Source organism: Bubalus bubalis, chromosome 4 (genome assembly GCF_019923935.1).
Source record: "Bubalus bubalis isolate 160015118507 breed Murrah chromosome 4, NDDB_SH_1, whole genome shotgun sequence".
Taxonomy (NCBI): domain Eukaryota; kingdom Metazoa; phylum Chordata; class Mammalia; order Artiodactyla; family Bovidae; genus Bubalus; species Bubalus bubalis.
Genome location: NC_059160.1, coordinates 14,776,837 through 14,800,051, shown reverse-complemented (window position 1 = coordinate 14,800,051; position 23,215 = coordinate 14,776,837). Strand labels below are relative to the sequence as shown.

At 50.6% G+C, this 23,215-nt stretch overlaps 1 protein-coding gene across 5 annotated transcripts; it reads right to left on the bottom strand.

Annotated features, from left to right (window-relative positions):
• Positions 1-5,985: 5,985 nt before the first annotated feature.
• LOC102414871 (elongation of very long chain fatty acids protein 4-like) lies at positions 5,986-16,107 on the bottom strand. 5 transcript variants are annotated; one of them, XM_044940984.2, is made up of 10 exons: positions 14,388-16,107; positions 13,978-14,069; positions 12,856-13,043; positions 11,891-11,933; positions 11,107-11,178; positions 9,924-9,941; positions 9,741-9,797; positions 8,556-8,670; positions 7,614-8,093; positions 5,986-7,340 (listed from the first exon to the last, which is right to left on the bottom strand). In XM_044940984.2, the coding sequence occupies exons 5-9, from the start codon at positions 11,173-11,175 to the stop codon at positions 7,897-7,899; spliced, it is 456 nt and encodes a 151-aa protein (XP_044796919.1). In that variant the 5' UTR covers positions 11,176-11,178; positions 11,891-11,933; positions 12,856-13,043; positions 13,978-14,069; positions 14,388-16,107; the 3' UTR covers positions 5,986-7,340; positions 7,614-7,896. The 5 variants fall into 5 exon arrangements, with proteins under 5 accessions (XP_044796919.1, XP_044796917.1, XP_044796918.1 ...); XM_044940982.1 differs by lacking the exons at positions 13,978-14,069; positions 14,388-16,107 and adding exons at positions 13,210-13,276; positions 13,709-13,885; XM_044940983.1 differs by lacking the exons at positions 13,978-14,069; positions 14,388-16,107 and adding exons at positions 13,210-13,276; positions 13,709-13,885 and having other exon boundaries at positions 7,782-8,093.
• Between the last annotated feature and the right edge of the window lie 7,108 nt (positions 16,108-23,215).

Here is a 23,215-nt window from a genome sequence, read left to right as displayed (position 1 = left end):
ACACTCCCCTAGAAGGCCTGAAACATCATTTCAGCGTGATAACAATTGTATTCAGTCTCTTCCTCCCATCCCCTTTTCTCTTCATGGGTTGGTGTGAAGCTTGGGGTGGGTGTGTGGGGACCAGTGCTTACAGAAATGCCGCTGCAGCCCTGGTGAGAAGCAGGCCTCCACTTCCAGGCCTAGATGTGTCTTGATCGCATACTCCTGCAGCAGAATAATCACTCTGTTTCTCTCTTTAAAAATTTTTTAAACTTTATGTTGGAGTATAGCCAGTTTCTGGAGGAGGGCAGGGCAACCCACTCCAGTATGCTTACCTGGAGAATCCCATGGGCAGAGGAGCCTAGCAAGCTACAGACCAAGGGAACACAGAGTCGGACACAACTGAAGCAACTTAGCATGCATGCATAGCCAATTTACAGGTTTCCAGGGTGGTTCAGTTAGAACTGGACATGGAACAACAGACTGGTTCCACATAGGGACAGGAGTACGTCAAGGCTGTGTATTGTCACCCTGCTTATTTAACTTATATGAAGAGTACATCATAAGAAATGCTGGGCTGGATGAAGCACAAGCTGAATCAAGATTGCTGGGAGAAATTTCAATAACCTCAGATATGCAGATAACACCACCTTTATGGCAGAAAGTGAAGAAGAACTAAAGAGCCTCTTGGTGAAAGTGAAAGAGGAGAGTGAAAAGATTGGCTTAAAGCTCAACATTCAGAAAACTAAGGTCAAGGCATCTGGTCCCATCACTTCAAGGCAAATAGATGGGGAAACAGTTGAAACAGTGGCAGTCTTTATTTTTGGGGGCTCCAAAATCACTGCAGATGGTGATTGCAGCCATGAAATTAAAAGATGCTTCCTCCTTGGAAGAAAAGCTATGGCCAACCTAGACAGCATATTAAAAAGAAGAGACATAACTTTGCCAACAAAGACATTACTTTGTCTAGTCAAGGCTATGGTTTTTCCAGTAGTCATGTATGGATGAGAGAGTTGGACTATAAAGAAAGCTGAGCGCCGAAGAATTGATGCTTTTGAACTGTGGAGCTGGAGAAGACTCTTGAGAGTCCCTTGGACTGCAAGGAGATCCAACCAGTCTATCCTAAAGGAAATAAGTCCTGAATATTCATTGGAAGGACTGATGTTGAAGCTTAAGTTCCAATATTTTGGCCACCTGATGTGAAGAACTGATTAATTGGGAAAGACCCTGATGCTGGTAAATATTGCAGATGGGAGGAGAAAGGGATGACAGAGGATGAGATGGTTGGATGGCATCATGACTTGATGGATATGAGCTTGAGCAAGCTCTGGGAGTGATGGACAGGGGAGCCCTGGCGTGCTGCAGTTCATGGGGTTGCAAAGAGTTGGACACGACTAAGCAACTGAACTGAACTGAACTGGGGTGGTTCAGACAGTAAAGAATCTGCCTGTAGTGCAAGAGACTGGATTGTATCAATTGGGTTCAATCCCTGGGTCAGAAAGGATCCCCTGGAGGAAATGGCAATCCACTTCAGTATTATTGCCTGGAGAATCCCATGGACAGAGGAGCCTGGCAGGCTACAGTCTGTGGGCTTGAAAAGAGTTGGAGATGACACTTTCGCTTTCATAGCCAATTAGCAATGTTGTGATAGTTCCAGGTAGACAACAAAGGAACTCATCCATGCATATGCATATATCCATTCTCCCCCAGTCTCCCGTCCCATCCAGGCTGCCACATAACATTGAGAAGAGTTCCTTGTGCTATACAGTAGGTCCTTGCTGATGATCCATTTTAAATATAGCAGTGTGTACATGTCCATCCCAAACTCCCTAATTCTCCCTTTCCCCCATCCTTCCCCTCCGGTAACCATGAGTTTAGTCTCTAAGTCTGTGAGTCTCTTTCTGTTTTATAAATAAGTTCATTTGTATCATTTCTTTTTAGGTTCTGCATATAAGGGATGTCATTTGATATTTCTCTTTCTCTGTCTGACTTCACTCAGTATGACAATCTCTAAGTCCATCTATGTTGCTGCAAATGGCACGATTTCATTCTTTTTAGTGGCTGGGTAATACTCCATTCGGAGAAGGCAATGGCACCCCACTCCAGTACTCTTGCCTGGAAACTCCCATGGACGGAGGGGTCTGGTAGGCTGCAGTCCATGGGGTCGCAAAGAGTCAGACACGACTGAGTGACTTCACTTTCACTTTTCACTTTCATGCATTGGAGAAGGAAATGGCAACCCACTCCAGCGTTCTTGCCTGGAGAATCCCAAGGACGGAGGAGGCTGCCGTCTACGGGTTCACACAGAGTCGGACACGACTGAAGTGACTTAGCAATACTCCATTATATATACACACCACGTCTTCTTTATCCATTCTTCTGCTGGTGGGCATTTGGGTTGTTTCCACATCTTGGCTATTCTAATCAGTGCTGCAGTGAACCGGAAGAGTCACTTCTCTCAGGCATCCCTTCTCCAGCCTGGAAATCCCTTGAGATGATGCTGAATCCTCATTCAATCCTGGAAGGGCTTCCTGCATCACCTCCAATGTGTTCCCCCTCCTGTTAGCTCTGAAACTTCTTGTAGCCCCACCAGGCCACCTCTCTTTCTTTTCCTTACCTTTTTATTTCCACCTGTGAGAGTGGAGCCTGAGAATGTTTCATTGCTCCTATAGAATGACCAGATTTAGCAAATAAAAATATAGGATACCTGCTGCCAAGTCGCTTCAGTCGTGTCCGACTCTGTGCGACCCCATGGATGGCAGCCCACCAGGCTTCTCCGTCCATGGGATTCTCCAGGCAAGAACACTGGAGTGGGTTGCCATTTCCTTCTCCAATAGGATACCTAGTTATATCTTATTTGAATTTCAGATAAACAAAAATACATTTTTTATCATAGATCAGATCAGATCAGATGAGTCACTCAGTCGTGTCCAACTCTTTGCGACCCCATGAATCGCAGCACGCCAGGCCTCCCTGTCCATCATCAACTCCCGGAGTTCACTCAGACTCATGTCCATTGAGTCAGTGATGCCATCCAGCCATCTCATCCTCTGTCGTCCCCTTCTCCTCCTGCCACCAATCCTTCCCAGCATCAGAGTCTTTTCCAATGAGTCAACTCTTCGCATGAGGTGGCCAAAGTACTGGAGTTTCAGCTTTAGCATCATTCCTTCCAAAGAAATCCCAGGGCTGATCTCCTTCAGAATGGACTGGTTGGATCTCCTTGCAGTCCAAGGGACTCTCAAGAGTCTTCTCCAACACCACAGTTCAAAAGCATCAATTCTTTGGTGCTCAGCCTTCTTCACAGTCCAACTCTCACATCCATACATGACCACAGGAAAAACCATAGCCTTGACTAGACGGACCTTTGTTGGCAAAGTAATGTCTCTGCTTTTGAATATGCTATCTAGGTTGCTCGTAACTTTCCTTCCAGGGAGTAATCGTCTTTTCATTTCATGGCTGCAGTCACCATCTGCAGTGATTTTGGAGCCCAGAAAAATAAAGTCAGCCACTGTTTCCACTGTTTCCCCATCTATTTCCCATGAAGTGATGGGACTGGATGCCATGATCTTCGTTTTCTGAATGTTGAGCCTTAAGCCAACTTTTTCACTCTCCACTTTCACTTTCATCAAGAGGCTTTTTAGTTCCTCTTCACTTTCTGCCATAAGGGTGGTGTCATCTGCATATCTGAGGTTATTGATATTTCTCCCAGCAATCTTGATTCCAGCTTGTGTTTCTTCCAGTCCAGCGTTTCTCATGATGTACTCTGCATATAAGTTAAATAAACAGGGTGACAATATACAGCCTTGATGTACTCCTTTTCCTATTTGGAACCAGTCTGTTGTTCCATGTCCAGTTCTAACTGTTGCTTCCTGACCTGCATACAAATTTCTTAAGAGGCAGATCAGGTGGTCTGGTATTCCCATCTCTTTCAGAATTTTCCACAGTTTATTGTAATCCACACAGTCAAAGGTTTTGGCATAGTCAATAAAGCAGAAAAAGATGTTTTTCTGGAACTCTCTTGCTTTTTCGATGATCCAGCGGATGTTGGCAATTTGATCTCTCGTTCCTCTGCCTTTTCTAAAACCAGCTTGAACATCAGGAAGTTCACGGTTCACATATTGCTGAAGCCTGGCTTGGAGAATTTTGAGCATTACTTTACTAGTATGTGAGATGAGTGCAATTGTGCATACTGCTTGGAACATATTTACACTAAAAATTTTCTTTCTTTTTTTTTTAAAGTTCAAGTGTATCTAGGAACCCTCCTTTTATCTGCCAAGCCTACCTCCTGGGCTAGAAGAAAGTCATAGGAACATTTGGGGCACTGTCTTGGATCCTCCCTAGTGTAGGTAGACCATAACACCCTCTGGCCTTAAGGTGCAGGCCCAGAAGACTTCTCGATGTGGAAATAACCAAAGCCAGACCCAATGGGAACAAGTAAAGGCTGTTTATTCAGAGCTGGCTAGAGCAGGAATCACTGTATTTTGGCAGTGATTCAAAGGCAGACAGATAGGAAAGCTCCACAGCAGGCAAAGAGAAGGCTTTAAGTATGGCCTGGTTGGAGGCTGTTAGCTTGGAGAACATTTTAATAGAAGTGCAACATCCTATGTGATTGGAGAAGGAAATGGCAACCCACTCCAGTATTCTTGCCTGGAGAATCCCATGGACAGAGGAGCCTGGTGGGCTACAGTCTATGGGGTCGCAAAGAGTTGGACACAACTGAAGCCATGCAGCGTGAATTCACGCTATATATTTAAAAATCTAACCAGCACTCTTGCTTCCCATTATCTTTAGAACTCCCACCGTATTAATTAGGAATCTGGCAGTGTTTTCACAAATCCAAATAACTTTGTTTTGTAATCTCACATAGCCTTTGTACCCTAATATACAATATCCTGCTCAGCAGCCCTGAACCAGGTAGGGTCATCACAACAAAGCATGGGATTGAAAAAAAAAAAGGATGGACACCTTCAGCTCCCTGAGAATTTTTCCCCAAACCCTCTCCACCGTGCTCTCTCATACCGGGCTCTCCCCGCCAAAATCTTATTTCATTCAGACGTGACCCAGGACATACAGCACTTCCTCTTGTGCTGCTTAATCAGGAGAGGCGGTCACGAAGGGCAAGTATTAGCTCTGAACTCTGGGATGACTCATCCTTCCTTTATCCTGGCTGCTAAGCAAATGAACAGACCTTGCTCCAGTGTGGGATTTTTTTGTTTTTATTCTTTTAAGATTGCCTTAAAATAAGCACCCCCTCCACCTGCAAAGACACTCAACCTGCTGTGCAAAAGTGTGTGGGAGGCATTCATATCCTGAGTACCTAGGAGGGAATTTTCTCTGAGCATTTTGTCCACAGGATACAGCCCTGACTAGCTTGAGTTAATTAACTAGACTACCTGATGGATAAATAGTCCCCAAATAGCCCTGCAGAAGCTTCAGCGGGTCTTTAACGTTCTTAACTGTTGAGGCATCACAAAATAAAAACCTCCTCGGTGAAGGAAAGGGTTAAGGGGAGAGATTATAAAGGAGAAACAGCATCTTGTAGGCATAGCAGAGTGTGTGCTCACGCATGGTCAGTCACTCAGTCCTGTCCTTCAACCCCACGGACTGTAGCCTGCCAGGCTCCTCTGTCCATGGGATTTCCCAGGCAAGAATACTGGAGTGGGCTGCCACTTCCTCCTCCAGGGGATCTTCCCAACCCAGGGAAAGAACCCACGTCTTCTGTGTCTCTTGCACTGGCAGGTGGATTCTTTCCCACTGCGCCAAGTGTTCTCTGCCGGTTCCCAGGAAAACCGCATTCCAGACACGCATTCAGTTGCAGCCTTAAACAGCCCAGCCGACGTTTGCTCCCAACATCCCACGTGATCCCAATTGTACACTTCTTTTTGCTAGTCCTCCATTTCCCTTTCTGTGAAGTGGATGGCATTTGTTTTAGCCCATCCCTCATTTTTTTCACACCCCTGTTTGGAGGCTGTCAGTGAAACATGCATTCAGAGGCTTCTCATGGACTTCTGTGTCTCCCACTGGGACAGAATGGATCCCAGCAGCTTTTATTTGCCAGAGTGGCACTTTCCAAGATTTACAGAAGAGCCAATTAAAAATACCAACAAAGAAAATCATAAATGGAAGCATATACATGTATTTGAAAACAAGTGTTCAGACATACGGGGCTTCCCAGGGGGCACTAGTGGTAAAGAACCTGCCTACCAAAGAGGGAGACATCAGAGACGAGAGTTCAATACCTGGGTTGGGAAGATCCCCTAGTGGTGAGCAATGGCAACCCACTCCAGTATTCTTGCCTGGAGAATCCCATGGACAGAGTAGCCTGGTGGGCTACAGTCCACAGGGTTGCAAAGAGTCAGACACGACTGAAGTGACTTAGCACACACATTCAGACATATATGTGTAGCCCCGTCTGCGACCCCACTCACACACATAGAAATATACAACTTGGTAAATACATATGCAGACACTAGTGAACAGAGAGATATGCAAGGGAAATGTTTGCACATCCATACTAGAAATCACACAGGCCCAGTTCCTGGGTGGATATTCTCAGTCACTGTCTCAACCCACAAGGTGAGAGATCAAGCCAGCCTTGACCTCCTCCATGCTCCCAGCTCTGCTTTTCATCAGAGGTCATGACCACCAGTGGGGCAAGATACGGATCCAAATGCCTACTTATTGAGGTGCTGTGCCAGGTCTGGGGAACATGGAGAGTTAAGACAGTTCTTCCTGTGGGGCTCATGTCTAGCAGAGGTGGTTCAGTGGTAAAGAACCCACCCGCCAAAGCAGGAGACACAACAAACATGGGTTGGGAAGATCTCCTGGAGAAGGCAATGGCATACCACTCCGATATTCTTGCCTGGAGAATCCCACGGACAGACAAACCTAGTGGGCTAGAGTCCATGGGGTTGCAAAAGAATTGGACACAACTGAGCACCCCCCCACACACACACATACACCCTTTCTATTGTGTATCTGAAAGGAGGTGTACAAACAGTGACAAATTCACATAAGAAGTGAGTTCAAGAAGCTGAATCCACTTCTGTCTTCCTGGACTCTGGAATAGAGGCGAGTCTTGTCCTTGCTCATAGAATGAGCCTCGGGCCCAGAGGAATCTGCTCAGCCCAGGTGGGATATGAGCTCTCTGTGGGCACAGCTCTGTTAGTTTCCATCCGTGGTCCTGCCCCTTAAGCCAATTTCTTCTGCTTGCTCCTCAGGTATGTCTGCTGGTAGAAGTTGAGGAAAAGGGCCAAGAGGCTGAGGGAGTACAGGAGGACAGCCACGTTGAAGCTGTCGGGGAAGGGGCACTCAGCAAAGAGATTGTAGGAGGAGTGGGTGGCAATGGCCACAAACTGACCCTAGGGAGAGGAGGTACGAGAGGAAAGAGAAGACGGGAGAGGGTGAGACGCGAAGGAACAGGCAGATGCTCCCCTTGACCTTCGGGCTCTCAGGGCTCAGGACGAGGAAGAACTAGGAAGCACCACCCCAGGCATTCCTTCTCATGATGCTAAGAACCTTCCTGACCCCTCTCCTGGTCTGGTCCCGTTTGTCCCCATCCCACCCTGTCACATCAACACTGGTGATGACTTCAGTCTATCCTGAGCCCCAAAAGGGACAGCTCAGGCAGTCACCTGCAGTTGGCAATGATGCTCTCCAAACAACAGGGTCCCCCAGTCCCCCAGGGATGCAACAGCGACCACAGACTCGCAGGACATTAGCCGTCCAGGAGTACCTAGCCCAGCCCCCTCACTTCACTGGAAGATGAGACTGAGGCCGGAATCGCTTGTTTCGGGCCTCACATCAGGTCAGGAAGTCAGGGTCGGTGCTAGGATCTGGCGAGATGGTTGCTGAGATGTTGCAAGTTGAGAGGCTAAGGAAGCGACGAGAAGGACTTTTTCGTGGTCAGATTACAAGTCACTGGTGCAGTTGAGAATAGAAGCTGGGGCTCCACTGAGGCCCCTGGAGCCAGCAGGTCTTTCTCACCAGCTGCAGGATTGTAAGGTGCTGCTTCCACCACAAGGAGGGCCGCAGGCGGGGCTCCAGACTGGCCAGTCCATAGTACAGGTACGTGAAGACATGGACCAGAGAGTTCAGCATCCCAATGAAGAAGGCTGCAGGGTAGGGTGGGAAGATGGAGGGAAGTGAGTGGCTCCAGGCTTGCCTGTGCTCTGGACTCTCTCTTTCAGTTTCAGTCTTCCAAGGAGCCATCTCTGCACACCCTACAGAGAAGAGCCCTGGTATGGCCCTATCACAAGGGGGTCCCACACGGGCTGCTCGAGGTCACAAAGGTGGGCTGTGGGTTACAAGGATGCCAGACGAAGATGCTTACAACGCCTCCTGCCCTCTCTGGACTGATGGGCTTGAGCATCTCCAGGTGCCTCCTCCCCAACTCCAGGGAGGGGTGACTAGGATGCTCCAGGGAGCAACAGAGAGAAAGTGGGAGCAGGGCCCAGGAGTCATGGCCACAGAGAAGAGGAACCCGGGAGCTGGGCTGCATGCCTCCGGAGCTGGCTGGCACTCAGTCCAGCAGAAAGAGGTCTGCCCCACAAGTCCTGCCCAAGCCCCTCACTCACCTTGACCCCCCGGCACGTATTTGACCCCTGCCCACCAGTTGAAGAGCATGGTGCCATGGTGGTAGACGTGCAGGAAGGTGATCTGCTCAGGCTTCTTTCGTAATATAAAGAAGACCTGTGGAGGAAGAGAAGGCTCAACTCTGGGGTCATTGCTCCTCCAGACTCCTCCTGGGGCCTCAGATACCAGGGGCAGGGTGACTCTGCCTGCTGTACCGACAGGGAGGCTAAAACTCAAGGGCGATAACCGCAGTCAAATGCCTGGACAGCCCCTTCCGTGTGCCAGGTCCTCTGTACGTATAAAAGCTCATATAAACACTCATAATGGCATGCGGTTTATACTCATCTCCATTTTATAGACAGCAAAGCTGAGGCACAGAATTTAAGTAAGCTGTTTGTGGTTGTTATTCAGTCACTAAGTGGTGTCTGACTCTCTGTGACCCCGTGGACTGTAGCCCACCAGGTTCCTCTGTCCATGGGATTCTCCAGGTAACAATACTGGGGTGGGTTGCCATTGCCTTCTCCAGGGGATCGTCCCTCCTCTGGGATCAGACCCACATCTCCTCCATTGGCTGGTGGATTCTTTACTACTGAGCCACAAGGAAGCCCAAGTTGTTCAAGGTTATACATCTAATCGGAGGCCAAGCTAGGATTTTGAACATAACTTGGCTTCAGAGGCTGGGATCTTTCAGTATTACCGGACGAACCCCACCCCCCACCCCAGCCCAGGGCACTGGGTAGAGAGCTCAGGTGCCAAACACCCAGCCCAGGACCCAGAGAACCATCAGGCAAATTCCCTAAGGTTCTCCACTCAGACTCCACGTTGAGAGAGACTTTATCACCACCCCCAAAACTGTGGCCGTGCCCCACCCCCACAAGACTTCTGGATTCACAAGCAGGACTTCTTTTACTTATAACACTTAAGGCTTTTGCTGTCTGATGTCCCTTGCTACATAACAGTTTCTAAAGTTTGTTTCTCTTCCCATTTCCACTTAACCTGGAACCTGGTTGCTAATGGAGGCAAATGCATCCTTCTTTCTCCAGGTCATGGGATTGAGATTTGACTCTGACATCAGCCTCAGGTGTAGCCAACAGGGATGCTGGAGGAAAGCGTTTATTCACAGTGCCTTCAAAACCACCCCAGACCTGGCTGACAGAGGTAATTCTCTACAAGGGACAGGCACTCACTGTGTCAAGTAATTCAAGGACCTTTGAGAAGAAGCACCACCAGCACACGCTCGCCATCTGCTGGGCAAGGAAGGGAAGTGCAGTCAGAGTGCTCTCAGGCTGGGGGTACCTCTGACCTGGCACCACTGACTTTGGCTCCAACCCTGACGGTCCCTCTGCACCCTCTGCCCCCACAATGCCCACCTGCCTGCAAGAAGATACCTGTTGGCACAGAAAAAAGGAGGATCCGTGACTTTTAACCAGCACAGAGATCACTCAGGGATCTTGTTTGTTGAAAAGCAGATTCTGAACTCATGTTCCTGGGGTAAGCCATGAATTTCTGCATTTCCAACAAGTTCCCAGCGATGTTCCTGCCGTCTCTGGTCCATGGACCATATTTTGAGCAGCAAGACTTGAGTCCATCATTTAATCTCCCTTGATTCAACACCCAAATCACTGGTGACTAGCCAAGCCTAAGTTCTTTTTTTTTTTTTTTTTTTTTTAACTGCAAGGAAGCCTTTTGTTCTGCTTCCAGTTGAGAGAGCAGCTAAAAATAATGAAATATTGACCACTTGGCTACCACACATTCCATGTGTGCCAGGCCCAGGAGTGAACACTTTCATACATCAGCTTGTTCAATCTTTATCCATTGTTTCCTTTTATAAAATAGGTGTCATTATCCTCATTTTATAGATAGAAAACTGAGGCCCATAAAAGGCTGGGAAGCTACCCATGGTCACACAGTAAGGAACTGGCAGAGCTGAGAGTCACACTGAGGTCTTCTGAGCCTGTACTGAGCTGATCTTCACTGAGTCCCATCAGAAGACAGGTGATGGCACCTGGTTTTTATGAAGTTCATCCTATGAACTCTCTTTCTGTTACAGAGAAGAACAAAATCTGGCTACATGTTGGACTTGTTTCGTTAACTTCTCCCCATTGCTTTTTGTCCACTAAAAGGATACTGTCCATACATAATGGCCCGTCTCGGGGAACCCTACCCCTCTGCCTCAATGTTAAATCAAAGTGCCTTTCTTCATGAAGATGTCTGGACCCTGCCCACCTGTGAATGGCTGCAAGAAAGAAGACATTAACACATCCCCTCACTCCCACTCCCAGGCTGGCCATTTTGGGAAATCTTTAAATGCAAGATTAATGACCTTTTTACTTTGTTTCCTCACCCCCTCCCATCTCCGTTCTATAAAATAACCTGGCATCCAAACCCCTTTATGATGGTTATTTTGAGACATTAGTCTGCCATCTTGTCAATCAAAGTCATATTCCTTGCCTCAGCACGTCTTCTCCCCACTTATCAGCCTAAGGCCTGCGAGCAGACCAAGCATGGACTCTGGTAGCATCTCCAGGCCGACCCTCCCACTGCCTGTCTTACCCTCATCCCAAGCTTGCCCCGGCTATAGTCGCAGAGGTAGCTGTAGTTAGCCAGGAGCAAAGTGGCCATGAACTAGAAGGAAGAGAATAGGGAACGATTAAGTCATGATGCCTGCCCTGCCCGACCCTGCTAGAGCCTGGCTGGTTGAAGGCCCGAGAGGACATTCTGGACACCAGCATCCCTCCCCATCCCTCACTGACGCTTGGTGAACGATTGCCAGCGAGGTCAACCCAGCGCTCTGGCTGGCTCAGAGGCTGGCCTTGCACGCATCTTGCTGGCCTCCAGTTTTGTTTTGTTTTTAATGTGAGTAAACACAGACCACAAACCCACATGCGGGCACCTACTCCGCATGAGACCCTAAGTCAGGAGGGGACATGAAGCCGTGAGCACATCAGCCCCGCCCCCAGGAAGCTAAGTGCTCCCCCGAGGATACAGGAAACCATCCTTGCTTTCCAGGATGAGTAGGAAACAGGAGGTGTTCCAGAAGCTGGTAGCAAGCTGGCAATGAGGAGGCCGTGGGGCCAGCAGAGGAGAAAGTGAGGAAGTTGCACCCTGGAAGGAATATCTGGACTTCCGACTCCCAGGGCTGCGAGGGATCAGTGGTGTGGTGGTGGAGGCTTCTACCAGCAGAAGGGGCAGCCACAGGAGCAGAGATCCAGCAGAATCTGTTCATGATTTTTTTTTTTTTTAACTTTTTGGCCACCTGCCACATAGCGTGCAGGATCTTAGTTCCCCAATCAGGGATTGAACCTGTGTCCCCTGCCGTGGAAGTGTGGAGTCTTACCTACAGGACTGCCAGGAAAATCCCTCATGAAGGGTCTTGAAGGCTGTTTTAAGAAACTGAAATTTTATCGTTGTCCACTCATGCGAAAATGAATCCAGAATGGTACTAAACACTTCACATTGGACCCTGCTCTGAGCCCCGAGCCACCTCGATAAACCAAATAAAATTCCCTGAATGAGAGACTCTTCATTCTGGTCCTGTTGGCCAAGGGAGCTATGAAGGGCTTCTGAGCAGGAAGCCAACATGGGCATGGCAGGCTTTCAGAGGATCATGGGAGCAGCAGAGTAATCTGTCACCATAATTAAATGACAAGCTCTCAGACTTGTCTCACAAGGTGTCAGCCTCTTCCATATCGTACCAGACATTCTGAGGGGCCTGTCTTTACAAAGAGAAGTAAGAGACAGCCCTGCCTTGGACGCTCTTGCTATTGGGAGACAAACAACACATCTGGAAGGATCACTGGGTTTGGGGCTCAGAAAATGGAACTGAGGTTAGCAGAACCCAGGCAAAAATAGGAGGTTGTGGCTTTTAGGTGCAAGTAGAGAATGAATTCCATTTGGGCTTGCTGCTCACTTCCACTTTTTTATTTAAGGAAAATGGGCTTTAGTGATGGAGGTTTGCATCTCCATGATGCTGGGAAAGACTGAAGGCAAAAGGAGAAGAGAGAGGCAGAGGATGAGATGGTTAGATAGCATCAGTGGACATGAATGTGAGCAAGCTCTGGGAGATAATGGAAGACAGAGGAGCCTAGCGTGCTGCAGTCCATGGGGTCGCCAAGAGTTGGACACGACTGAGCAAATGAACAACAAGTGAAGACATGGCAGCCAAAAATAACCCAGAATTCCAGCCCCTCTGGCCCCGTCAAGGCTTCTCAGTTGTCTGCATGGGAAAATCATGGTTTTATTTATCCCCTGGCACCCCCAAGGAAGAGACCCTAGGACTGCAGGGTCCCCCACCAGCCTTACCTCATAGAACATGTACCCCGAGAGAACCACCAGGCCCAGGTTGTAGGCGGCAAGGGGCCCTGCCAGACTCAGAGGCTCATGACTGGACATAAGGCGAGGCCCTGCCACCACCAGGAGGAGGTAGACGGCCAGCAGGAGGGTGACGGGCAGCGGCGAGCGCACCAGGAACCAGGAATCCGTCCTCGGGTCTGGAAAAGCAAGGGGAGGCGGGCGGCCAAGCTGGCCTCCAGGCCCACCCTCCACCCGCCCCTCCCTCACCCTGCTGGTCACCAGCTCTTCTTCCTCCAACTGCTTGGCATTAGTCCGGGTGGAATAAACATAAGAAAAACGCCATCCGGTGACGCCACCTCCTACCTCCGTTCTCTAAGGCCCACAAGTATTTATTCCAGAGTTTCTCCAGGGCCCCGGCCATCCTGAGCACCTAAGTTTAGAAGTGGGGTTTGCGTCTCACGTAGACCACCTCCTCTGCCTACTCCCTCCCCTTCCCACAGCCTGAGGGTCTAGGAACCCAGGACATGGGCTGGGGGCCCCCACTGCTCTGCTCTCGGGCATTTGGATGACCACCACCACCCACGGTCCCCTTTGGGGCACGTCCATGGGCCACAGCGCTGCTCGGATCCTCACACCTCTGCTGCCCCTCTCGGCAGCGCCCCCTGCCCGGCGCCCCCTGACATTACAGGGCCCAGGGGAGGAGGCGTGGCTGTCGTGCAGCCCAAGGGGAGCGGCAGAGAGGCGGGACTCGCTGGGTTTCCTTAGTCTTCTCATTTCACCTGCGGTCTACTGAGCACCCCAGGCTTCTTTCCCCGTCTCACCAAGCCCAGCCACCCCCAGTTCGGTCCAGGGCTTCACTCACCCTGTGGCTCCTCCCGGGCTCCTCCGGTCGGTGCCCGACGTGCTCTGACCGCTCGCCGGGGGAGTTGAGGTCCGTGATGGGTCCCAGACCGGTCCTTGAGCTCCAGGGTGCAGGGCAGTGCCCCCCACCCACCCTGGCTACAAGCTCTCTACTCCTCCCCACCCCAGCTCTGATCTGCGGTGGTCCCAACCGAGCCCTCCCCACCCCACCCCCACACACACTCGCGTTCACACTCACTCACTTCCAGGTGCTGAGGCTCCTGTCCTCACCTGGCCGGGGATGGGACACAGTCTCAGATCCAGGGAGACAGAACAGCAGGCAGCCCAGGGGAGGGGGTTGCTCAGAATGTAAAGGGCGGCGGCTCCGGGGAGGACAGGGAGGAAGTCAGACGGGTCAGCAGCCCCCGCCCTCACCCCGCAAGGAGACCAGTCCCCTCTTACGGTCCCCACGCCCTGCACCCCACACTCTTCCTAAGAGGCAGGCAGGCCTGGGGACATCACACCCTCAGGCCTCCCCCCAGGACAACCACGCCCCCCATCTCAGGTTCACTTCCTCCTTCCCCACCCACAGGGTGAAGGATTATTTTTTCCTGATCCTGCTGGATCCTCTGGCTTCCTCCAGCCTTCTGCTTACCAATGGGCTGGAGGCATATGGGGGTTGGGGTGGGAATCCCACCCACCTCTATTGAGAAGCCATTAAGATGGCTGTTTGTCCAAACATCCTCTCTTCAATGCAGCCTTTCCCTCCTCTCTCTGTAAGATGCTAAAGAGCTGAAGGTTTAGAAGCTGCCTGGACACGCTCCCTCCCCGTCCTCAGTGACTCCGGAGCGCCCCAACCAGGGCCTCAGTTTCACCTCCTGACAAGACCAAGGTCTTGGGAAAGCTTGTGAAAAATCATGTGCACGTAAGCCTTGGATTATCCATGCTCAGGGCCAAGAGGATTAGGAATCTGAAAGAACTAGAAAAAGTAATGGATAATCCCCACCGTGAGGATTTGGTTTAGCCATCGGGCTGGCAGGATGCAGCCTGGTTACATGTCTCCCTGCAGACCTGGGTTGCCCATGCCCTCTCTCCACCTGGGAAAGTTTCCTAGCTGGGCTCCAGCCCAAGGACAAGTCATATGTCTTCCCATGTAAGTCCATGCCATTTCCTATAGAATCAAGTCAAGCGGTTCTGCTGAAACTTCAAGGCTGCCCCGAGTCCAGCTGGACCCTCCCGCCCACAGCCCAATGCACTGCTTTGCCGTCACTCTAATCTAGTCCCCTCACTCTCCCTAGCAACCCACACCCACTTCCCATCCTTGGATGGGATGGGCCAGTTCCTTCTCCACATTGGTCCTCCTTGTTCAAGGCCAATCCCTCCTCTGGGGCCAATCTATCCATCTCTCTTATCCGTCCTCCCTCTCCCATGACAGGCACGGTGGGTACCCTGGAGGTTAGTTCGTAAGGTTGGCGGTATAGTGGAAATGTCAGTTCCCCGTGGGAAACAGCCATCAGGCTGATGTCGGGAGGATGTAAACACGATGCTGAAGGCTGCTGTCGCCCTCTGTGGGCAGCTCTCACTGGTGTCTTCACAATGCCAGGTGGATAACTTTGCACTTGTCGCTGGAGACCTGTGGGAAGCCCCCTGTAGGGGATCCGAGATGCTGCAATGTCCACCTAGCCCCTGGGAAGCCAGTGGGATCCAGAGAAGTGGACTGTGACTTTAGGCAGGACCACCTCAGCCCGGTGCCCTTTCTCTGAGCTGGGCACAGCTCTGCCCTGAGGGAGGAGCCCGCTGGTCTCCTGTGATGCACCCCCCCACTTAAGTGCCCCTTTGAGTCTATAGGTCAAAGAGCTTAGGGGAAAACTGCCATCCAACTCACGACTGCAAAATAAGGTCTTAACTGACGTCACCGTGGATTCCTTCTGCCCGAAGAAAAACAACAAAACACCTAACAACCTCATCCCCTCCTCACCCAGTTACCCCCAGACTCACAGAGCCCTGGCTGCCCCCCAGCAGGGCAAGTTAAGCCGCTTCTGGGGCTTTGAGGTGAGCAGGATGCCTGCCTGAGGGTGGACAGCTGGAACTTGTACGGGTGGCATGCAGGGCATGGTACACACACTGTCACATTATAGTTACTCCATGAGGTCATTGCCATGGGTCACTCACAGTTCTACACACCATGTACACACTACCCGGGAGCATCCTCACAACCCGGGAGCTAGCTACTATCAAAAGCCACTTTAAGGAGGAAACTGCTGAAGCACAGAGAGGTTAAGTGACTTGTCCAGGATCACACAGCGCTCAGGGAGCAGGGTCAGGGTTCAAACCCAGGCAGCCTGGCTCCAGAGCCCTTGCACTCAATCATGCATGACACTATCGCTAAGTCATGTCCAACTCTTTGACTGCATGGACTGTAGCCCAGGCTCCTCTGTCCATGGGATCTCCCAGGCAAGAAGACTGGAGGGGGTTGCCATTTCCTTCTCCAGAGGATCTTCCCGACCCACGGATTGAACCTGAGTCACCTGCATTGCGGGCGGATCCTTTACTGCTGAGTCCCCTGGGAAGACCGTGGTTTGCTTTATTGGGAAGAAAAGAATCAAAGGGTGGCCTGGCCTGACAGGAAGAGGGAGTCTTAGCTTATTCAACACAGCTTTTCAGAGAGCAACGTGCCAGAGGGTGTTAAGAATACGTAACCGAATGCAGGCGTTTTCGAGCATTTGTTCTGTTCTGCTGTGGATGCAGCGGGCTGCCCGGAGTCAAGGGGGCACAGCCTCTAACACCTGGCTCTCTGGTGAGTTGGGGGAAGGTAGTGAGAACTTGGTTCTGCTACTTTCCCCAAAGACCCCCGACTGTAGGTCAGGTGAGTGGAGGCACATTCCTTGACCAGGATTCTTGGCAACTGGTCCCAAACCTGAGGCCCTCACTCCTGACTAGAATATTCCTGGAGACAAGATGCAGGGAAGATGCATGTGTGTGCATGTGTGTGTGTGTGAGTGCATGCGTGTGCCCACACATGTGTGTTGAAGATGATAATCTATGAGGAACTTTGCACATTTCTGTCTTTGCCTGAGCAGCCCTCAGACCCCAATCACACAGGTCTGTGTCTCCTTTCCTGTCTCCTGTTCTCCCTGCCTCTCCGGAGAAGCCATAGGGCAAGGGCGACAGGACCAGAGGGGAAAAGAAAGCAAGGCTGGAAGGCCGCCATCGGTCAGGGGGATGGAGGGGCAGGAAGGAGTGAGAAGGAGGGAGTCACAGGGGAGGATGCCCCAGTGTGGACGGTGCTATCTGTCTAGCTGTCGGCGAGCCCTGCCCGGCTCTAAGGGAGCCCGAAGAGTCACCCCCGCCCTGTCTGTTCCTCCAAAAGAACACAGCTCCGACTCTGCTGCACTCTGGCCTCATTTCCTGCTTCACCCCGGATGCTCGGCTTAGATGCTACAGCACCGGGCATGTGGGTGGGGGGCGGTCTGCACCCCCAGCAGCTCCCCCTCAGGCTGAGTTGAAAGAGCTCATTGTCAGGGTGGCTCCCAGGTGCCTTGGCTGGGCACCCCCCACCAGCCCCCCACACGCAGCAGTTGGCCTTTGTATGGTATGACGCGGGCTGTTGCCAGCGAGGACAACAACAGCATTCATTTCACTCATAACAGGATCTGGCAGATCATCGTGTAAGGGGGCAGTGGCAGTCACGCACATCCCAGGAAGGCATGTGGCCGGCTGCCTCCCAACAGGCCTTCCAGGGGAGTGAGGAGATGAGGTTGCAGCCACTGCTGGGCTGAAACCCATCCCTGGCACAACCGCTCTTTTCAGCCTGTGGCTTCGTGGTGTCATGGTCAGAGCTGCAGACAGAGATCAGGTTGACTCCTTGTGACACAGAGCAGGACCCTATGGTCCCTCTGCCCCATGTCCTCCACCTGCCTTTTGTCTGTAGAAAAACTTGAGCCTAAGAATAAGTTAAATCAGAGAAGTGACAAAATGCAGAAGCAAAGGAAAACAGTCAAACATGACCAAATAATAATAGTTTAGTCACTAAGCAAAGTCAAAGGATCTTTCGTTCCTCTTCAGCAGCTATAGATAATATTCTGAGCCATACCCTCTTATAGATACTGAGACACTCCCCCCCCCCCAATAACGTGGAAGAAGTTAATTACATGACGATCCGATTGTAGCTGTTTCCTGCTGCTGCTGCTAAGTCACTTCAGTCATGTCCGACTCTGTGCGACCCCATAGACGGCAGCCCACCGGGCTCCCCCGTCCCTGGGATCCTCCAGGCAAGAATACTGGAGTGGGTTGCCATTTCCTTCTCCAACGCATGAAAGTAAAAAGTGAAAGTGAAGGCGCTCAGTCATGTCTGACTCCTAGAGACCCCATGGACCGCAGCCTACCAGGCTCCTCAGTCCATGGGATTTGCCAGGCGAGAGTACTGGAGTGGGTTGCCATTGCCTTCTCCGAGCTGTTTCCTAAGCTGCCACAATTCCAAGAACTGGCCTCAAAGCAATGGAAACAAATTGATTCTGGAGCTGAAAATGAACTGTACTTAAAACAACCAGGATGACGCTGGTCAGACCACCAAAGGACCAATTTGAAGATGACTGTCAGAGCTGACTGTGCTGTTTCCGCATGTAATCCCCTCTGTCTGCTTGTACACCCCTGAAACTCCCCTGTAAAAGCTTTTGCCCACTGATTATCGGTGGGGAAGAGTCAGCCTTTGACACAAGTCTGCCCTCCTCATCAGCTAGAGGTCTCTGGAAATAAAGCAAATTTTCCTTTCCCCAACCTTGCCTCTTTATTGGCTTTTGAGCAGCAAGCAGCCAGACCCCACTTTCAGTAGCACTTGCACAAAGATTCCCCGGATGACCTTGAATTTCCTCTGCTGGTTAGTAGATGAAGCTCCAGATTCCATCAGGCTTACCCCACTTCTGGCTCACTGCTCATCTCACCTTGCATGTCATCTTCCTCGATCACTGGTTCTGTCATGTTAGCAACCAGATCCGGAAATGGGAAAAGGTACTCATAGTCCATCAGTTCCAAGCTCATCTCCAGTTAGTACTAAAATTCTCTCTGAGAACATCAACTGATGAATAATAAATAAAACGCAGTTTATCCACACAGTGGATAAAAATGGGCAAAGTACTTCCTTAAAAAACTAAAAATATGATGGAAATACCATATGATCCAGCAATTCCCCTTCTGGGTATATATCCAAAGAATACATACAAGCTAATTTGAAAGATACATGCACCCCAATGTTCATAGAGTACTATTTACAATACTGTAGCCAAAAATATGAAACCACCCAAGTGTCCATCAACAGATGAATGGATAAAGAAGATGTGCTATCTATATATAAAATGGAGTACTCCTTGGCTGTAAAAAGACAAAATCTTGCCATGTGCAACAACATGGATAGATGTAAAGGTAGTTCTGGCTTAGGGAAATAAGTCAGAGAGAGAAAGATGAATACTGTATGGTATCACTTATGTTGATGGTGGTTTAGTCACTAAGTCGTGTCCAGCTCTTGCGACCCCATGAACTGTAGCCCACCAGGCTCCTCTCTTCATGGGATTCTCCAGGCAAGAATACTGGAGTGGGTTGCCATTTCCTTCTCCAGGGGATCTTCCTGACCCAGGAATCAAACCTGGATCTCCTGCACTGCAGGCAGATTCTTTACCAACTTTAGGTTATATGTGGCATCTATAAATTAAAACAAGTTAGTGAATGTAACAGCCAGGAGCATCTCCTCCACTTTAGCGAGAGACAGCAAGCTTGTTGGGCTGTAACCGGATTTCATTAATTTTTTATTTTTATTTTTTGCCCCATCTTGTGGGATCGTAGCTCCGCAACCAGGGATCGAACACTTGCCCTCTGCAGTCGAAGCGCAGTGTCTTAACTGCTGGACGGCCCGGCAAGTCCCATAGGTATTTCTTGAGTGACTGAACAATGTACGGGTGAGGCAAACCACATGTCTGGGGCCTGGAGCGTGTCCAGGGAATGACCTCCACGTGTCGGCCTAGTCTGGGCTGCGGTGGGCCCTCCAGTGTCCACGCTCAATCTCCTACAGTCACTGAGGTCTGGCCACAGACATGCTGGAGGAGCCCTGGCTGCCCAGGCCGTTCCCGCTCTCGCCACTAGAGGGCAGGTGCGTCCCATGGATGCACCCCAGCAAGTCTGCCCTGTTCCAAAGGCACCTTGGGCTCCCCCGCTGAACAAAATATTAAAGAAAGGCTTCTGCCAAGATCTCTCTCATCCAGAGATCATTTCAGAAATACCAGGTGGAGGAAGGCATAAAACAAAGCCCTGTGGCCTGTCTCTGGGCAAGAGAGGTGAAACAGGAGCCATCCCTGGTCCCCAATTGCCTTTGCAGAGGGGACCGAAATAAGAACTTTGAGACCCTCTGCGTTGTGATCCAGGCCATGTCACCTTCTGAAGAGACAGGCTTGGGGGCACCCTTCTGCACCCTGTTCCCCACAGTTAAAAAAGCAATTATTCCAAGTCAGAAAACTGCTGATACGCTGCCTCAACCACATAAACTCTTAATTCCAGAAAGCCCAGGCTGAAAGAGGCCTCACCCAAGTCCCTTGGGGCCAGGACACGCCCACAGAGGGAGGGGCTGTCCCCAAGGGCGCACAGCCTCGTAGAGGGGAGACCAGGACCTGGTCCTACTGAGCAGACACAGGTACTGATAGATCAAAGGATCACCTTTCTCCCTGTGTCTCTGTCTCTCTACCACGGCGCACAGCTCCTAGTCTCCACTGAAAGAGTCTTTCCTCAACCTTTTGAAACACCTAGGAAGACAAATAAAAGGATCGGGAGGGGACTCCCATCACACTGCACATGAGAAAATGTGCTGTTTCATATCAGATCCTGAACCTCAATGGGGAAACTGCGTTTTTCCTTCCACGCCCCACTGCCATGACAGAGCCCACCAGCCAGAGAGAGCAGGGACCTGCCCGGCCACGAGTCAGCTTTCTCCCTGCGACACATGTGTGCACAGGTAGCACACGTGACACACTCAGCTGGGGAGACTCTGCTCCACTTCCCGGAGAGACAGAAGCAAAGGGCTTGCGGTGATTAAACAAAAACGTGATCTGGGCTTCCAAGTCCCTCAGGAAAACTTGGTTACACCACAGGCTTTAGGAAGAGGAAGCCCAGGATGTGATAGGCTTGTCTAAAAGTCACAAAGGTAGCTCCTGCCCTACGGTTAGAAATCAGCTTTGCAGACACTGCCCAGTGCAACATTTATTCTGGTTTGAGGATGCTTAGGACACCCCAGGTGGCAACAGTGTTGAAGAACCTGCCTGCCAGTGCAAGAGACAAAGCTATGACAAACCTAGACAGCATATTAAAAAGCAGAGACTTCACTTTGCTGACAAAGGTCCATAGAGTCAAAGCTATGGTTTTTCCAGTAGTCATGTACAGATGTGAGAGCTAGACCATAAAGAAGGCTGAGCACCAAATAATTGATGCCTTCAAACTCTGGTGCTGGGGAAGACTCTTGAGAGTCCCTTTGGGCTGCTAGGAGATCAAACCAGTCAATCCTAAAGGAAATCCACCCTGAATATTCATTGGAAGGATTAATGCCGAAGCTGAAGCTCCAATACTTTGGCCACCTAATGCAAAGAGCTGACTCATTGGAAAAGACCCTCATGCTGGGAAAGACTGAAGGCAGGAGGAGAAGGGGATGACAGAGGATGAGATGGTTGAAAGGCCTCACTGACTCAATGGACATGAGTTTGAGCAAACTCCAGGAGATAGTGAGGGACAGAGAAGCCTGGCGTGTTGCAGTCCATGAGGTTGCAAAGAGTCAGACGTGACTGACTGAGCGACTGAACAACAAGGAGGCTTAGTCCAGTGTTTTTCAAACTGCAGAGAAAGTTCCTATGGAGAACCGTGAAAGTAATTTGGTGGGCTGTATAATTTTTTAAATAAAATTAGAACAGAACAGAAAGAAACTGACCAGGAAGGAATAGAATAAATTAGAAGGCAGTAAATTTTATTTCCCCAAATATTCGTTTCCTATGTGTGTATATGTCTAATGATACACACGTGAGTGTCTATTTGCTGCATCACAACATAAAATATTTTTCTTACTATGGGCTGGCATCAGAAAAGGTTTAAAAGTTACTGGTTTAGCCACAAAGTATAAAATACTGCTTTCAATCATTGCGCTTTTGGACAGTTGTTTTCAACTTTCTGAACTTTGGTTTTCTTGTCTATAAACTGAGAATCGTGGTAGATCCATCTCACAGGGTTGAGAAAATTGATTGTGATGGTCACAAAGTAAGTGTCAAATACTAAACATCCGTGTTTCTCATCCGGGGTTGAGAAAATTGATTGTGATGATCACAAAGTAAAGGTCAAATACTAAACGTCCTTGCGATATTTCACATATATGCTGCAAGGACCCATATTCCAAGGTGACAAAGACCCACGGCAGTCAGGCCAGGCAGAAGGCACTAAGAGGGCACCTGTCCCCCAACCACGGGCCCGAACCAGACCCTCCATCAGCTCGCCAGTCATACGTGGCACAGCATTATCTGGCTCCTGGGAGATGCAGACTCCTGGGTGCTGACAAGACTCCTCTTCATCTCTGCAAGAGGATGGGGTCTCCTAAATCAGGACCAGACAGAAAGAGGAGAGGGCAAGTCCTGAAGGCAAATCGTGCTCCTTCATAACTTCATGAGGGCCAGGCCTGCCCCCCTTCCTAGTTCACTCCTTCCCCCCACAACAGCTCCGCGAGCAGGAAATGCAGCGGCTTCAGAGCTGGGCAGAAGAAGCCAAGGATGAAGAGATGGGCAGTCCCCACTGCTTGCCAGGCTCTCTGTGTTAGCCATTCACGATAAGCTTCAGAGAGATCCGCGGCCCCCCGAGGAAGGATGGATCGGGTGGGGAGGACTCGGGCCTCTGGCGTCTCTTGCTTGCAGGGAGAGAGTGGCATTTTATATTTAGCAGATGACTCACCTTCAAGTGCATTAGTCACAGCCTCCCAGCTCCGTTCTGCAGGCTGGATGCTGGGTTCTCAGAGGGGTGAAATCAGACAGGAGAGCAGAGAGAGTGAGCTGGGGGAGCCGAAAGAACAGACCGGCCGGGAAGACCAACGCAGGAGGAGGAGACACGAGGCGGCCCCGGGAGCAGGTGGCTGACTCCTGTCGGGCAGAGAGGTTCCAGGGCACAGGATCCTCTGGTTCAGGGTAGCCCTGAGCACCCACAGCGCTGCTAGGGAGGGAGAGAAGAAGAGGGGAAAGCCCAGAGCATCCAGCTTGGAGGGCACAGCTGCGGCCTGGCTCCCAAGTCCAGGAGCCCTGCAAGGGGCCCTCTTTCAGCTCACCAGCCTGGACGCATCCTTGGGCCGACTATGACAGTGACCGACAGGGGAGCGAGAGTTGCAGAGAAAGCCAGCAGACCATGCCCAGGCCGGAAGCCCAAGCAGGAGAGAAAGAGACTATCTGAGAAAGACGCCTTGGGTCCTGCTGCCCCCATGCGGAGGCTATCCCCCTAGAGCCTGGCGAGGGTTCTTCCTGGACTCTGG